At 35.5% G+C, this 17,307-nt stretch overlaps 1 protein-coding gene across 2 annotated transcripts in view; it reads right to left on the bottom strand.

The window, feature by feature from the left end:
- FRMD4A (FERM domain containing 4A) overlaps positions 1–17,307 on the bottom strand; it is a 365,617-nt gene that overhangs the window by 134,430 nt on the left and 213,880 nt on the right. For both annotated transcript variants that reach the window (XM_044677278.1, XM_044677277.1), the window contains exon 5: positions 15,225–15,309. In XM_044677278.1, coding sequence (XP_044533213.1) covers positions 15,225–15,309 — 85 coding nt within the window. The remainder of the gene's footprint in view (positions 1–15,224; positions 15,310–17,307) is intronic.

Here is a 17,307-nt window from a genome sequence, read left to right as displayed (position 1 = left end):
GCCAGTTGATTGAAATAGTGAGGAATGCCTGGAATCATAGTCCTGGGACTCTTAGGTCCCATTAGAATGTAAATCATTTAACAGTCTACAAATGATTTAACCAAAACATCAACCAGGGTTGCAAAAATAAATCATTTCTATTTCTACTGCTGTCACTTCCATTCCCACTAACTGGCTGGATGAAAAATCCATACGTGATAGTATGTGCATTTGCATCCTCTGTCACATATTTACCCTCGGGTTGCACTTAATGTTCACTATGGGGCTAATGTTTAACAAGAGATGGAAGAGCAAGCCAAATACCAGAAAACAGTGCCTTAAAATAGGAGCCTGCCTTTCATTTCATGTTTCTCTCTTACATGAATTTTCACCCTCACTGGAATTATATTGGGGGAATTTTCTTCTGTTTTGGTCCTGGCCTAATGGTAGGCAAGAGCCTATGAATGGAAGTGAGCTGGACCAGGTATAATATGTATGGTAATCCATGAGAGTGATGGACAACATATTTAAATGTATAGAAAAAAACTCTAAAATTCACTCTGGCCTCTCAGTATTTATCTCCAAACAGTCTGTCAGAACAGGAGCCCTCTACCAAATTTGGCTGATGTCTTTGTGTGTCTGTCCTCTTTGTGAGGGAGTGATAATAAACATTTGAAATGTAGGCAGTAGGAGGGAGGAAGGAGGAGAAGGAGAAGAAATGGTCAAGGACAGTAAACAAACCTGAAAACTTGAAACGTAAGAGAGTGGATACTACAGTATCATTTTTATTAGGGATAGGGCAGTTGGGGGGTTGGGTTGAGGCTGGGTCTGGAGTCAGGAGGACCTCAGTTCAAATTTGACCTCAGATACTTACCAGCTGCATGATCCTAAGCAAGTCACTTAGTCCTGTTTGGCTCAGTTCCCTCATCTATCAAATGAGCAGGAGAAGGAAATGGCAAAGCACTCCAGGATTTTTGCCAAGAAAACCTCAAATGAGGTCACAAAGAGTCAGAGATGACTGAAATGACTGAATAACATCATTACTAGGGATAAGGAAAGAGAACGGACCTATGATTTCATTGATATAGGAGACTTCCAGATGAGGAAAATTCCTTTACCAATTTGTTAGCCTCTTTGATGTGCCTAGAGTCCTAGGGAGTTGCCTATAGCATTTAGAGATTAAGTGACATGCCCAAGGTCATAAAACACAGTATATCAGCAGTAAGACTTGAACTCAGAATGATCTTGGAATATGGAAGCCTGTATTCAAATCCTGTTCCTAACATATGGCATGGACAAGTTGTACCTTCTCAGTCCCCTAGGCTGATGCTCTAAGACAGATGTTATGGCTGTGTTGCCACAATGCACTGGTAGAAAGAGTTTACATACCAAGACTTCCAAACTCTACTGAAATCACAGGTTATGGTCATCTCTCCTTAATATACAAAATAGTGCTAATAGCAAGACTTACAACAGAGGAGATGGAGCAGAGTTCTGAATGGCATGCACATGACCCAAAACATAAAGGGGAGGGGGAAGTTTTCTTAAATGTTAAGAGGACTCCCTGTCAGCTAGGTTATTACCAAACCTTCCCTTTTCCCTCTGCCTATCTCTCTCATCTGCCTTCTCAGCAGATTTTCTTTCCAAAATTCTACTACATAGGCATGAAATAATGTCTGCTCCCACACTTCATCCTGCCTACTCTGCACTGTATTTTAAGATCTGGAAGCCAACTTCCTCATATGGAGCACTTTAAAAATACCAGAAATTGGCTGTCACAGAGTGCTTCCCCTTTTTCTTCTCTGACTTGTGCAACCACATGGAAGTGTCTCATCTCATGTGTCTTTGCCCAAGTAGAGGCACAAACTGAAAAAGACTACCAGGAGATAAACCAAAAGTCCATTTTTTTAAAAGTCAGAGTTTTGTCTTTCCTTTGGCAAAGGCAGAAGGAGAATGGGAGGGGAACAGGAAAGGATATATCAAGAAAGACAGCTTTTAGACTCATTTACTTTTTTTTTGGCTGGCAAGATGAAAAATGGACTGGAAGTAAGGAGTTTCCCTAAATTTCTTGAATTCATATCTCTATGCTGGGCCTCCAGTGATCTGAACCATCTGTTCTGTGTTTCCCACAATGGCTCTTTCCTATACCCTATTTCTGGAGGTCTGTCTAGGAGTCAGTGGTGGCCTGGTGGGTATGGCATCTTGTGTTTTAAGATGCTAGGAAGACTATGCTGTTAGCAATGATATGACTTTAGGGTAAAAGTAAATTGTACTTGGTGTCAGTACAAATTTCTGTTCAAATATTACTTCCCACCTGTGTAAATGTGCATGTCTTTAATCTTTCTCAGTCTCAGCTTCTTCATATGTAAAATAGGGGGAAAATAGCACTTCTGTTCAGTCAGTTTTCAGTTGTATCCAACACTTCATGATCCCATTTGGAATTTTCTTGGCAAATATATTGGAGTGGTTTGCCATTTCTTTCTCTAGCTCATTTTACAGATGAGGAAACTTGAGGCCAACTGGGTGAAGAGAATTTCCCAGGGTGACCCAGTTACTAAATATCTGAGACCAGATTTGACCTTAGAAGATGAGTCTTCCTGACACCAGCCCTGGTGCTTTCCTTCTTCCCTGAACTATTCCAAGTGTTAAAGAAAATAATGTATCTAAAGTTTTAAAGCCATATATCAGCTATGATAACTTACTGTTCACTTATGTGTAAATTTGGTGATTGCTGATTCTCTGAAAGACTGTCAAAATATGACTCTTTGCAGTGAGAGAATAAAAGAGATATGAGTTTGGAGTATAGGAGAAAAGGAAGCTACTTCTCTATTTAGCATTGACCTATATGATTACAAACTAAATAAGAAGCTTCAAAACATGTTTTAACCAAATTTATTGTTAAGATCTGCAAAGACTTTCATCTGAAGAGCCCAAAGGGATATTTTCAAGTGAAAAGCTCTTGAAAAACTGTGTAGGGAAGCTAATTGGCTCAGAGGATTGAGAGCCAGGCTCAGAGATAGGAGATCCTGAGTTCAAACCTGGCCTCAGATACTTCCCAGCTGTGTGACTCTGGACAAGTCGCTTAATCACCACTGCCTAGCCTTTATTGCTCTTCTGGCTTGATTCTAAGATGGAAGGAAAGGATTTAATAAAAAAATAAAAATGTATAAATATTGTGGTGCTGTGGAAAAAAGGCATTGTTCCATTTATTTATTTATTTGCTGGGGTTGGAGGGCCTAAATTTAAATCCCAGCTCTGCTTTTTTTTTTTTAAGCTATGAGATCTTGGGTAAATCATTTATTGTCTCCAGGCCTCAGTTTCTTCATTTATAAAATGAAGGGCTTGGACTAGATGACCTCTGGGATCCTTTTCAGCTCTATAAACTCTATATATCAGGTGTAACCCTTTTACCCCAAAGACACAGAGGGGTAAAGAGGTCCTCATCAGCTCTAAAATTCACGAATTCTATTGTCATTCATATCTCCTTTATCTCTCCTTTCAGTTCTCGTCTGCAAGCTCCCTAGTTGTAGCCTAATGAACACTCAGCTTGAGCACATTCCACAAAAATCACCTTTCTTCTGTTAAGAATTATATTATAATTCTGTTATTATTATATGTTATATATATTATATTATTATACATTAACTATAATTCTGTTAAGAATTATAGAATTATGGATTTTCAAGAGAAATACTGAGTTGAAAAATTAAGATGAGAGGCATCCTTTTCCTAAGTCTATCCATATAAAAGAGGCCCTAGTATTTCTCTAGCAAATCTCTGCAAGGATCGCCTTTCTCCCTACAGAGTCTAGGAATTACAGTTCTTAACCCTCTTGTTCTGAGAGAGGTGAGCACTAAGGGATAGCTTCTTCCAGCACATGAAATCCTTGTGGCATGTCAGAATTTGCAGGCAAACTGAATTCCATTGCTCTGCTTCTTCCTTTTGGGATTTCACAGCCATTTTCGCAAGATTCTTTAGCAAGATTGCATTTTGTTTTGCTTTAGTGGTGGGCAGAATGGTGTTTGTGTGTGGGAAGTAGGAAAATGGGTCCTGAGGCCCAAGTTCAGCCAAACGTGTTATCTGCCTCAGTGTGGGTAACTGACACACCTCATTGCACAACCCATAATAGCTGTGCTGAGTCTGCCCCCAGGCGAACAGGGACTGGGATGCAGGATAAGCAAAGCTGATGTGATCTTGCATAATTCCTTTTTCTTTAGCTACTGCCAGTTTTGGGGAAACAAGTCATCTCATGTTTGCTTAATGATCCACTTGGGTTACATGCTGCTCATGCTGAGAAATGGTGGTTTTCTTACTTTCTTATAGGAAGGTTCCTCTTGTTCTTTCCTCTTTTTTTTTTTTTTTAAATTACATTGAACCAACTACCTCTGTGGAGTTATAAATTTAGGAAGGACTTAAAGACATCAGAGACACCATGCATTAAGTAGCCACCGAAGATAAGAGGGTTCAACTGACTTTTTACAAGGTCCTCAAAAAGACACATGAAAAGAGCCTAGAACTGAGATTCTGAAGGGTGAAGTCTGATTCATTCCTTGATCACTCCTCTGCTAAGATGACCTTACTTTGGGCTTTAGTTTTTCACCTATAAAAACGATGCTGATTCTATCTGCAGGGCACTTTATAAGCAAAGCACTTGGAGAGTTTCCTATGAAGAATACTTATGTTCATATATATATTACTCTTTAATCAATAGGGATAGGGGCTGGACCTGTAATTTCACTATCCTGGGGAATTCTCTGTGAGCAAACTCCCTTTCCTAATTTACCTTGGCAATTCAGATCCAGGGACCAGCAATTAGGAAGCAAGTGGGAAACCACTAGTTTCTTTTTGCAACTTATTGTTTTAGAGAATTCCTTAGAGCACTGAACAATTAAATAACTTACTGGATTCAAGATCAGTTCTTTATTCCCCATCCCACAATGCCTCTGTATACCATATACTAATAATTGTTATTTAATCCTTAAAGCCCTCAGACCAATAAGAATGTTATAAGGCAGCTGGGCAGATATGATCTCCAGAGCTGGCTCTGATGTCAGATGACTTGAATTCAAATTCCCCTTATTTTTACTGTGTGTTCTTAGGCTAGTCTCTAAACCTTCCTAGACACCAGTTTTCTGTAAAATGAAGGGATTGGACCAGATGGCTTCAATATTCCCTTCTAGCTCCGAATCTATGATCCTGTGAATGATTTTCTTCCCTGAACTGAACTATCTTTAAGAGGGTACATGTGGACACTGAATCTAGTAGTTTCTGACTTGTTTCCTAATTGCTGGTCCTGGGGTCTGAGAACTATTCACTGAGTGAAATTCTACTGAGCACCTCTCAGTATGGTGGTAGATGCTATAATAATAGGGCATAATAATAAAGCACACTCATAAAAACTTAACATTTGGTTTGGAGCTACCCGATGAAGGTATTATTTAATTCAGTTTTAAGTGGCGACTACTACTGTGATTTGTTCTTGGTCTTTTTGGTGTTTCTGTTGAGCAATTTGAGCATAGAGATCAAATAAATGTCAATGTAGGTATTTGATGTTTTTAGGTCAACACAAAGTTACACAGGGGAATTATACATTTAGTCCTTTTGATCAATGTCCTTACTTCATTCATTTTAAATCCAATATTTATTAAACTATCCCTCTGAAGAACAGAAAATAGGCAGGCTTTCCAAGATGACAAAAAAAGATTCCTTGTCTTTATTAGATTTTAGGCCCTTAGTGTATTATTATTTAGTATCCTTCCTTTGCAAGGCATTTGAAAATATCTTGATAATCACTTTTTCAAAACAGTTCTGTTTCACAGATGAGGACACTGCATCATAGTAGAGAGAGATTCAATTTTATAATAAGTGGTAGTGCTGAGATGAGAATTCATAACCACTGAGTCACCAGTCTTAGCTAAAAAACTCACTGCCCTTCTTTGAGAAGAGTGGAAGACTTTTTCTTGGCTGGCAGAGTCATGACCCTTCCAGTGACAGAAGAGATTAACACAGGAAGGCTGAGTTGTGATTTTTCTTAAATATCTTCCCTGAGAAATATTCTTAGGCATTATTGTCATGGGAGATTTCCTAGAAACCATTGACAGTGATAATGTTCACCTTCTTAAGGGGATGGGTGAGAGAGAAATAGCAAGCTATAAAGTAGTACTGCCACAATGGTTTAAATCAGTGATGGGCAAACTACTACCCATGGGCCAGATGTGGCCCCCTGAAATGTTCTATATGGCTGTGCGACATTATTCCTAATCTGATGAATACAATGAGAAAGAGACAATGCAATGAAACTTTGAAAGAGTTGTCTTAGAAAAAGACTGACAGATGAGCATTTCCTTTCCTTTGGCCCCCTCTTTAAAAGTTTGCCCATCACTGGTTTAAATTATTCCCTCTTTTTATTTTCCTTTTTCTTCCATTTTCTCTCTTTCTTTTTCTTCTGGTCTCATAGAATTAAAACATTTTTTAGACTATGAATATTAGGACCTAGAGGTGCACTGGGGCCATTTCATCTGGGGTTGGGAAAGCTGATTGTTAAATTTTCTTCAAGCATTTATACACCAGAAGTTATCAAGTACTACAAATCATCTCTTTGGAGAAGCAAATAAAATAGCTGGTGGAGCTGATTTTATCATGTCTATATTATTTCATGGGAATGCTCATCATGAACATTTGCAAAACGATTGCTGTGAAAATAACTGTAGCTCATGTGTCTACATCTGTTGCAGAGAATAAGAAGGCAAAAGAATTCTAAGGAAAATTTGATTAAATCAACAAATTAAATCAATACATACTTAAATATTTGGTAACAGATGCAGCTGGCAGAGTAGCAAAAATGTTGAAAAATATGGCTTCAGTTTAAGAAACAAAAGTAAACAAAGGCTTAAAGGTAACTTAGAAATCTAATGACTATATGCATGTATGTTTCTTTTAAGGAAAAATTTGGGAGGCATAGGACCAAGAAAGATGGCCAAAAATTTAAATTAACTATGTTCTAAAAGACAGGAAACAACTGAGGCCCAATATGTAGTAATTTCAGAACTGGTTGTTTCTATACAAACTAATTAGATTAAAGAATGAAATTAATACTGAACAGAAAGAATAAAAATGAAAAGATACAGCATGCAAGTGTCATAGTTCTAAATTACTTAGACTTTTCAAGGCAAAAATAGGGAAATGGGCACAGGGACAGATATCACCAAATACTTCCTAAGAAAGTTTAAGTATGTAAATCAATGGCTAATAGAAATCTTAGGAGCAAAAATGATAAACACAAAGATGCAGAAAGCTGGTCAAGAAAACCAATTAAATCAGATCATCATAAAAACATTTAAGGAGCAAAAATTGGAAAAGATTTGTCCAGATTCCTGTAATGTTGTTTTTTCAGTCAAAGACAGTGGAGCAAGTGCATTTAGGTTTGAACTTCATGAAAAAGTTATGAAATGGCATTAAAATGAAAAAAGAAATAAAGGTGGAAAATACAACTAGATGAAATAGCGACCATGTTCAATGTTCCAATTCTTTTTGCATGTAAAACCCCAAACCCCACTTTCCTTAAGTCTCCCCTCATCCCTACCAATAATGTTTTCCCTATAAAATTATTTCTCATTTATTTATACTGTACAATTATATATTATATACACATATACACACATATCTTGTATGTAAATAGTTCTTTGCATGTTATTTCCATTATTAGAGGAATGGAATAAGCATTTATATAGTGTCTGCTATGTGCTAAGCCCCGTGTTCTGTACTTTAGAAATATTATCTCTTTTTAATGTCACAAAAACCTTCAAGGTAGGTTCTGTATAACTCTTTCACAGTTGAGGGAACTAAGCAAATAGAGTTGTATCTTGCCCAGGGTCACTCAGGTAGTTAGTGGGTATAATCTGGCTGAAGCTGGATTTGAACTTGGGTCTTCCTAACTCCAAGTCCATTGCTCTAACTACTAAGCCACCTAACTGCCATTGGAATGTGAGCTCCTTATTGTATTTCTTTTTAAACTCAAGGCTTAGCATAGTGGCTGACACATTAACTGACTGACCCTAAAACTGCTCAAAAGAATTTGGCCTATATAGCTGTACATCAAAATTCAAAAGGATGAAGAATAAAGAGCAGCCTAGTGTTAAAACTGTGCTATGCTTTTGAATGTATAATTTGTATATAGAGCTTCCATCAGTACATAAATCATGGATAGAAAATGCATATAGACAATCAACTGGACTTAGAACTGAATAAAAAGAAACTAAATGAATAAATAATAAGATAAAAACAATAAATAACAATAACATAAACAGAATAATAATAGAATAAACAAATAAACAAATAAATAAGAATAAAATAGTTAAAAGAAATAATAATTAAATAAAAACGAAAAAGCAGGCCATATTGTATTAGGGAAATTTAAATTTGTGGTGGCATTTGAGAAAGTTAAAATGTTTTTAATGACTCCAAGCTTCCCTATGAATCAAAACTCTATCTTTTACATCATGTAGTATCTTTTGGTGATGTCACATGGTTACAAATCATGTACTATTTAAATTTCCAAAAAAACAAGACTGTATTCACAAGTGGGCATGGAAGAACCCTGTGGTAGGCAGAACTAGGCTTTAGGCTATGACCAGTGAAGATGTAAGGCCAAGATGGTATCTTAGAGATATTAATAGGACATTTGCTTAAAGAATATAAACTGATTTTTAAAACAAAGAAATTTGAAAGTCATCAATAATTATTTGTACAATTGTTAAAAATTACTAATAATTAGAAAAATGTAAATGAAAATAACCCTGAAGTTTACAAAAAAATGAGTAGAGCTTATAAAATATGGGAAAAATCATAGTTGTAGAGTCTATAGGAAGAGAGGCATACAATTTCATTACTGAGGTAACTGTGAATTGGTTCAACCATTCCAGAAAAAAATTGGGAAAAATGCAGATGAAATTATTCTATCATTCATATCCTTGTGAACTGGTGCTTCTGCTACTAGAACCAAGCTTCAAGGAGGTTACTGACAATAAGAAAAGATCCATATACGCAAAAGTATTTATAGTAGCACTATTCATGATAACAAAAATCTGGGGAAAGTATGTGCCCAAGGAATGGGGAATGAAAACTTTGGTATATAAATATAATGTAAAATTCTTGTACTATAGGTACAAAGAAAAAGAATTTGAGAAACAAAGGAATGTTTTTATGAAGCAATGCCAAAGGAATAAAGATAAGTCAAAAGGATAAATACATTCATTAAAATAATGTAAATGAAGTCACCATTTAAAGGAAATAACATCCCAGTGAAATGCAATGGATGTGTTAGTACCATTCAGGTAACACTAAGGAATACATCTATCTCTTCGGATAACAATAGATAAATTAACTTCTGTGGGAATGTACTTTGTTGGGGTAACTGGCATTTGTTGGAAATAGATAACATTTAAAAAAGTATCATTAAAGAGATAAATGACTGAAAAAAATAGATGTCTGTTATGCATAAGAGCGAGAACTATCAGGTGGATGGCCCATGTACTAAGATTATATCCATATAAAGGCTAGAGACCTAGAAGAACAGCTCAGAATTTTGGGTAGACAATGCATGGAAAATTCTTAGGAAGAAATGAACAAAAGTGACATAGGATGAAAAAGAAACTATGGGTTTGCAAGTTACACTATTGGTGTGAGTTCCCATATTGATGAGCTCACAAATCCATCAAAGTACTGAAGCATTGTATTATTTATCAACAATGGGAAACTTGTAAAGAGGAATCCCCTTGGTGATTAAGAAAAATGAGCCTTCAACATTCAACATTAACACTTATTCTGAAATATTTTATGTGTTTGGAGGGAATGTCATATGGATTGGATCTGTTCTAAACTAGGAACAGTGGATTGGAGCTGCAAAAAGGAAGAATTCAGCTAGATAAAAGGAAAAACTTTCTTCTGAATTCTCCATGGACTCTTTACACAATATCCTGGGCTGTTCCTCTAGATCTCTTGATTTTACATAAGTACCATCACAGCATATAGGCCATCTACTTGTTAGTTCTTGCTCTCAACATATAACAAGTCCATTGCTTTTTCAGTCATTCATCTTTGATAATAACTTTAAAAATATCACTGAATGGGCTGCTTCAGTGAGCAGTGAGTTCATTGTTGGGAAGGCATCAAGTGAAGAGCTTTAGGTGATTCCTTATCAAGGGCATTGTAAAGGAAATGATTATTCTTGTATGGGCAGGACTAGATGAGCTTTGGGCTCCCTTCCACTGGAGGTGCTTTGATCCTGTTAATCTCTTGGTGCTGTGCTTTGACTACCACAAAACTCAGCAGTAAGTAGTGAGTCAGGAAATGGCTTATTTCCCTAACTCAATAATCTACATAGGGAAAATTTCTTTTTAAGAATATACAATAAACAATAGGAAAAAGTCATGGTGGACTGGATATAGAGGACCTGACTTCAAGGCTGATATGGGTCCTAGTACTGCCACTAGCATATACCTTCTGCGTGATGTTGGATGAGTCACAAAAGCTCACCATACCCCAGGCAATTTTATGCCTATAAATTGTAGAATAGGTAATAGGAACATAGATTTATAGTTAAAGGGACCATAGAAGCTGTCTAGTCCCATATACTCAATTTATAGATGAGGAAACTAATTGTAGCCCAAAGAATGTCACACAGTTAATCTGTGTGAGAGGCAGGATTTGACTCCAAATCTAGCACTCTATGAAGTATGTCATATATATAACGACATATACTGAAAGAAGCAGCTTCTACACTGGAAATGAAGCTTCCAAATATGATGAAATCACATAAAATTAAAAATTTTTTATCTATGATTAATAAAATGATATCAAATTATTAATAAAATACTATAAATAGAAAATTCTGAATTAAAATAATATAAACAATATAAAAATAAACTATTAGTAATAAATAATGGATTCATTGTGTGTGTATGTGTATGTGTGTTTATTATGCCAAGTAACTTTTTAATGAGAAAGTATTCCTCTACTTAGAGCCTCAATTTTGTGTTCATACCTTTAAGTACTGCTTGGTAGAATTTGTTCCATTTGTGTATTCAATTTGTTGGCAGCTCTGCCCTCTGGTGGAAGTTGATAGCTATTTCCTCCAGTCAGCTGAGAAGGCAAATTGTAGCCCAAAGAAATGCCCCAGGACTTCTGCCCCAGGGTTGCACACAGAACTTATATGGACTGGGCTCCATACCCATCAAAAAGGCAAAAATACTGGATTGAAAGCAACCTGGTGTGATGGAAAGAACACTAGCTTTGGAGTCAAATAACCAGACTTCAAATCTCACCTCTGATGCTTTCTGTACTACCTATGTGACTTGGGCAAGTTGGATCATCTTGAGTTTCAGTTTCTTCGTTTTTCAAAGGAGTGTGTAAGTAAATGTATGTATGTGTGTGAAAGTGTGGGTGAATTAGATGGTCTATTAGTCCCTACTGATTCTAAATCTATGAACTGAGTAAAATTTAAATCATAGTTATGGTTGATATCAAAGAAATTAAAAAAAATTATTAACTGGCAAGATTTATTGTTGTAAATTTATATATTCACACACACATACATACACATACATACACAGATACCTGGATTGTATGTGTATATAGAGAGAGTAGAGACAGAGAGAACTTCTGTTTCAAAAGACTCTAGCGTGATCATGTGTTGTTTGCAGAATATTTTCATGACAAAAGTGACAAAAGGGCTTCTAATAGAATTGAAACAGTTCTTTCATGCAACCTACCCTACTTATTGTTATTCTGAAATCTGTATTTACTGAAACAAAAAAGCCTTGGTCTGAAGAGGTTTCCTCCAAACCACTTTATCAAGTTTTGCAAAAGCAGGTGTGTCTGTCACTTAAAACAGTCTATGAAATTCAGTTATCTTCTGGTTTATGTGAAAGAAAACATGTATCTGCAAATAAGATAAACGAGGAGGTGATTCTCTCACTTAAAGTTCTATTGTGATGCCTTGTTGGGGTATAGGGGTAATCCTGGGTCCCTGATGTGCATGTCAGTGGAAGACAAATTCTATCAGGTATGCCTAGAAGCATCCAGAATATTAGTGGATAGAATGTGGATCCTGGCATCAAGAAGACTTGATTTCAAATCCTTCTTTACACTGTGTGGCCCTGGGTAAATCCCTTAATCTCTCTGATTAAGTGAGCCTCAGTTTCCTCAAGGGATAAGAAGAGTAACAATCTTACCTTATCTCAAAAGAAGATAATATATGTAAAATGCTTTGCAAATCTCATATAAGCAAGTTTTAATTTTTTTTTTCGTTATTTCTATGCTGGAAATCATTAGAGTAGCGGTCAAGAGTTGACCTCTGTTGTTCAAGGACCATCCTAAGTTCAGATTGGGGTTGTCAGGAGAGTGCTCTATTTTTAGAAAAGACAACTTTTAGTTTTCAGTCTCCTAAAGTTGTAGGATAGGGACAGGGGAGGTTCACAATTTATGTCAATGGATGAGCATTCAATCAATCAGCATTAAATCTCTATTTACCAGGCACCATTCTAGGGAGCTGAATATTCAAAGAAATCAAAAATCTTTAAAGTACTGAAGGAAGGAGGTTATTACTCATTTTACTTAGAATTCTTTAAACTAGCAAGATATTTACTGCATTTAAAACTAAAATTAAAAAATTTAAAATTAAATGCAAAAAAGTGATTTACATACAACATTCTAGGGAAACTGAGAATATAGGCATTTAATAAATCAAGAATTTCAGAGTTGGAAAGTAACTCAGGGGTCATCTAGTTTACCTTACTGGGGAGCAGGAATATTGTCTATAATATTTCTGCAAATGGTCTTCCAGCCTCTGCTTGAAGACTTCAATTAGGGAAAACCATTATTTCCCCAAGCAAAGTATTTCACATTTGGCAGCTTTATACATTTTTATAAGTAAGATAAGCTGTATTGCAAATTGGTAAGGAAAAATGTGGTTTTCTTCCCCAGCTATATGTTTTTATCCTTTTAAATAATTCTGGAGCTGCCTTTAAGAGAAAAACTCACTCTGCTGGCTTGTAGACCACAGAACATTCTTCCCCAGAATGGGTGATTCCCAAGCAAAGGAAAAGGTTGATGCCATCTAGTGGTAGCTCCCATGAGCTTCGGCTGGCTTAACGTGCAAGAAGACAGCAAGTAGAGAGTTCTACCTTACATATAAAGCACCGAATCGTGAAATATTGTGTTATCTACATAGGCTAATGAAGAGGAGAAGATTTTGGTGTGGAAAAGGGACTAATGACATATGCTGGGATATAAGAAGAACTTTAGGAGGCAGAGTGCACTGGGAAGGCAGATGGAGAGCCATGGGAGAGAGGGCTGACACAGAAAACTGATTATTGGAATCACGTGCTGAAGCCACATCCTATTCGATAGTGTAAGTGAATGAGGCTTCACTTTAGTCAATAACTATTTATTAAACACCTACTATGTGCAAGATGCTTTGATAAGTGCTAGGGTTATAGAGAAAAAAGATAGTCTCTGCTCTTGAATTCACAGTTGAATGGGGAAGGCAACATACAAATAATAATAAAAACAAACTATATACAGGAGAAACTGGAGATAATCAGCAGAGGAAATGCACTAGCATGAAGAGGGATAGAGAAAGGCATTACATTATTGAAGGTAGGATTTTAGCTGGGACTTGAAGAAATCTAGGAGAGATGCTTGGAGGAGAGAAGGACTCTATTTGTGTTTTTTAATCTATAAATAAATGATTACCTTTTGAGCTCTGTGTGCTTATAAGTGGAGCTGCCAGTAACCTACTGGGTGGCAGCAGACAAGAAGTATCTGGATTACTTGGGTCGGAGGCAAGAAAAGAAAGAGACTAAAAAAACTCTTCATGGTATATTTGGGCCCTTTGTATCCTCTGATACTTATTAACACAAGAACTACATGTAAAATCGTACAAGTATATCAACTTTTTGCATATGTAGGAAGTTTATTTGAATTTTTTCCCTATGAGCATAATAATAAAAAGAATGTGAAATTAAAAGTGCTTTAACCCAATCTTTTAAAAAAAACCTTCTAATAAAGTGGAGATATTGTATTTTGGCTTCACCAAGTACACATACCTAGAATAAGAACCCTGGTAATAAGATTTCTTTTACAAATTTATTCTTTTTACTTGGAATCATTCTAACAACATTTCTTTAAAGTTTATAATGTCAGGATTACAGTATTTTGAAATCTTACTAGAGTCTTTTTTGGCATGGAAACTACTATATCATCCTTTTTGTTACAATTTAAAACAGAGCCCTGCTTATTAGAAAAAGTATGAATTGTGACTCATTCTTTCAGGTGTCTTTTATCAAAATTTGTGAGCTCTAACAAGTATAATTTGTAATCAATATCTGTCCATTATCTATATTTTAAAATAGAATCATCCAAATGAATACTATTTTGGTATAATATATTCCATAATCCAAAGTAATTAATATTTTCTATCTTTTGCCCCTTTTATCATTTAGACCTCTACAAAGCCCTCATAAAGGTCAGCTAGGTGGTGTAGTGGATAGAATGCTGGTCTGGAATCAGGGAGATTCATTTTTATGAGTTCAAATCTGGTCTGAGATACTTCTTAGCTGTGTGACTATGGGAAAGTTGCTTCACCTTGTTTATCTCAGTTTGTTCCTCTGTAAATGGAGCTTGAAATGGCAACCACTCCAGTATCTTTGCCAAGAAAACTCCAAATGGGACCATGGAGGGTCAGGCACAACTGAAAAACGTCTGAACAGCTGGGCCCTCATAAGCCTGAATGGCTTTTGGTCTGGTGCTCAAATCACTTATATGTTTCATTTGTTTTATATAGAGGGGAAGGAAGAGACATAGATTCTGTTTTTTAAACTGATGCTTCTGCTGCTTCAAATTTTTACTGGTTCCATGTTTGACTATTGACTAGGGTTCTACTGAGTTCCCTAATTTCCTTCAAATACCATAAAACTGATTTATTCCAAACAGGCTGCTTTATGGGTTAAATAATGAGGAACTGTCTTCCCATTGTTCAGACACTATCAAAGAAATTCAAGGAAATTTCATAAGGAACCAAATCCAGAAGCTATAGCTTTAAGATCTCATATTTTGTTGTTCTAACTTACAGAAATGTATAGGTGAATACAATAAGCTTTCATATGAAAAATCTTGGAAACTTTCAGCTTAAATGATGCTTTCAAGTTTCAGATGTACAACTCTCTGCCTTGACAAAAATCTCTTACCTTATAGATGCAAGATTTTGCATTCAAGAAGAATAGCTCAATGGTGGCATTATCCTTTAGGTATGAAATACTTTCAATATAGAACCTGAAAGAGAAAACAATAAATATGAAGAAACAGAAGTTACAGAAACAAAAATAAACAACAAAAAAGTCCAAAGTAAGACATTAAATGAGGAACACAGTGCATATATTTACAAATGTGGAAAGATTTTTGATTGATTATTTTCATATCCATTCGATTAATATTTCCTGAATTTTAGGAAGGACATTGCTAGGTTGGACTAGTCTAAAGGAAAGTATCTAGGATGGTAAAGAGACTTGAACTTTGACATGAGGAAGATGTCAGAGCAGTAGAAAAGACTTATAGAGATAGGGTTCTATATCTGAAGGAATGTCATGGGAAAGAATAATTTAAATTAGTTTGCTTAGTTCCAGAAGGCAAAACTAGAAACAGTGGATGAGAGTTACAAAGAGTTATATTTCAACTCAACATAATGATAGAGGGAAAAACATCCAATTTCCTAGCAATTTGAGCTATCCAAAAGTAGAACAGGCTGCCTCAGGATGTAATGAGTTCTCCATCACTGAAAGTCTTCAAATACAGCCAGAACAAGCACTTTCTAGGGATGTTGTAGTAGGGATTACTTAGCAAGTAATTGGACTTTATGACCATTGTGCTTTCTTTAAACTATAAGATTCAATGTGTTTATGATATGCCTCTTTAGGAAGAAACTATATTATAATTTCAAGTATAGTCACATCTGTCCATCAGAGTTTCCTGATACCTGAGACAATGGGTGTGCAACTAATTTGTAAAAGTAGGGCATCAACAAATTATTTCTTTCATTCTTTCTTCATTCTTCCTCCTAATTGCCTTGTTGTCAGGAATTTATTTATTCTTTATACTCCAAATCATAAGCTCAAATTCCTGGACTAAACCAGATTAAAATGTAATTGTAAAATGTTTAACAAAATAAATAAAAATATAATACAGCATAGATAATATTAATTTGTGCTTTTCTAGGTCAATAGGAAGTCTGCAGAGATCCATTTGTCTTCACTGCTCTCAAAGGATTGTGTTTAATTGAATGTCTTTTTAAAGTTTTTAAGTTGAATAAGGTACCATTTTTCTGTTTAAAATCACTACTATGTCTCTTTTACAAAGGTGATGTGTGTGTGTGGGGGAATTGCTGCGATTTGTACATAACCAGAGAAAGATAGAATATTTCCTCAACTTTATGGTACTAATGTATAAAGTACCATATGACAACTAAATTTATACACATATGTAATACAGATGATTCTCAAAAGTTTATTTTTCCCAAGATGAAAGACATTGAAATTACTTAAATTCACATGCAAAAAAAAAATATTTTTACACATTGGCTTCAGGATTTACTTTTCACTAAACCATTTCCTTTGCAGAATATGTAGCCACATAGACATGTAAAATGTATCTTTTTATACCTTTTCAAATAATAATTATTGAAATTGAAAGAATTCACAGATCACCTCCAGAAAGAAATCCTCAAATGGTAACTTACAGGAATGTAACAGCTAAATTCAAGAGCCACCAAGCCAAGGAGAAAATATTTCAAGCAGACAGAAAGAAACCATTCAAATACCATAGAGCTACTGTCAGGATCACACAGGACTTAGCAGCTTCTACATTAAAGGATCAAAAGGCATGGAATAGATATTCAGAAAGGCAAAAGATTTGGGTTTACAACTCAAGAGTCACTTATTCAGCCAGACTGAGTATATTCTTTTGGGGAAAAAAATGAACATTCAATAAGATAGAAGATTTCCAAGCATTCCTGAGGAATAAGTCAGATCTAAACAAAAAAAAAAATGAAGTCCAAACATGAGATACAAGAGAAACTCCAAAAGGTAAATAAGAAAGAGAAAATTTAAGGGACTTATTAAGGTAAAAATATTTATATGTCCACATGGAAAGAGGATATTTGTAATTCTGAATGATTACTCTTAGTAGTAGAATAGATAGAAGGAATTTATTCAGAAAGAGGGTGGGGAAGTAAGCTGATTAGAATATGATGTATATAATAACATAAGATTATATGAT

The sequence above is a fragment of the Gracilinanus agilis genome, chromosome 5 (assembly GCF_016433145.1).
Source record: "Gracilinanus agilis isolate LMUSP501 chromosome 5, AgileGrace, whole genome shotgun sequence".
In the NCBI taxonomy this organism is placed as follows: domain Eukaryota; kingdom Metazoa; phylum Chordata; class Mammalia; order Didelphimorphia; family Didelphidae; genus Gracilinanus; species Gracilinanus agilis.
Note: the sequence above shows the minus strand (reverse complement) of the source record. Positions and strands in the feature narration are given on the sequence as shown.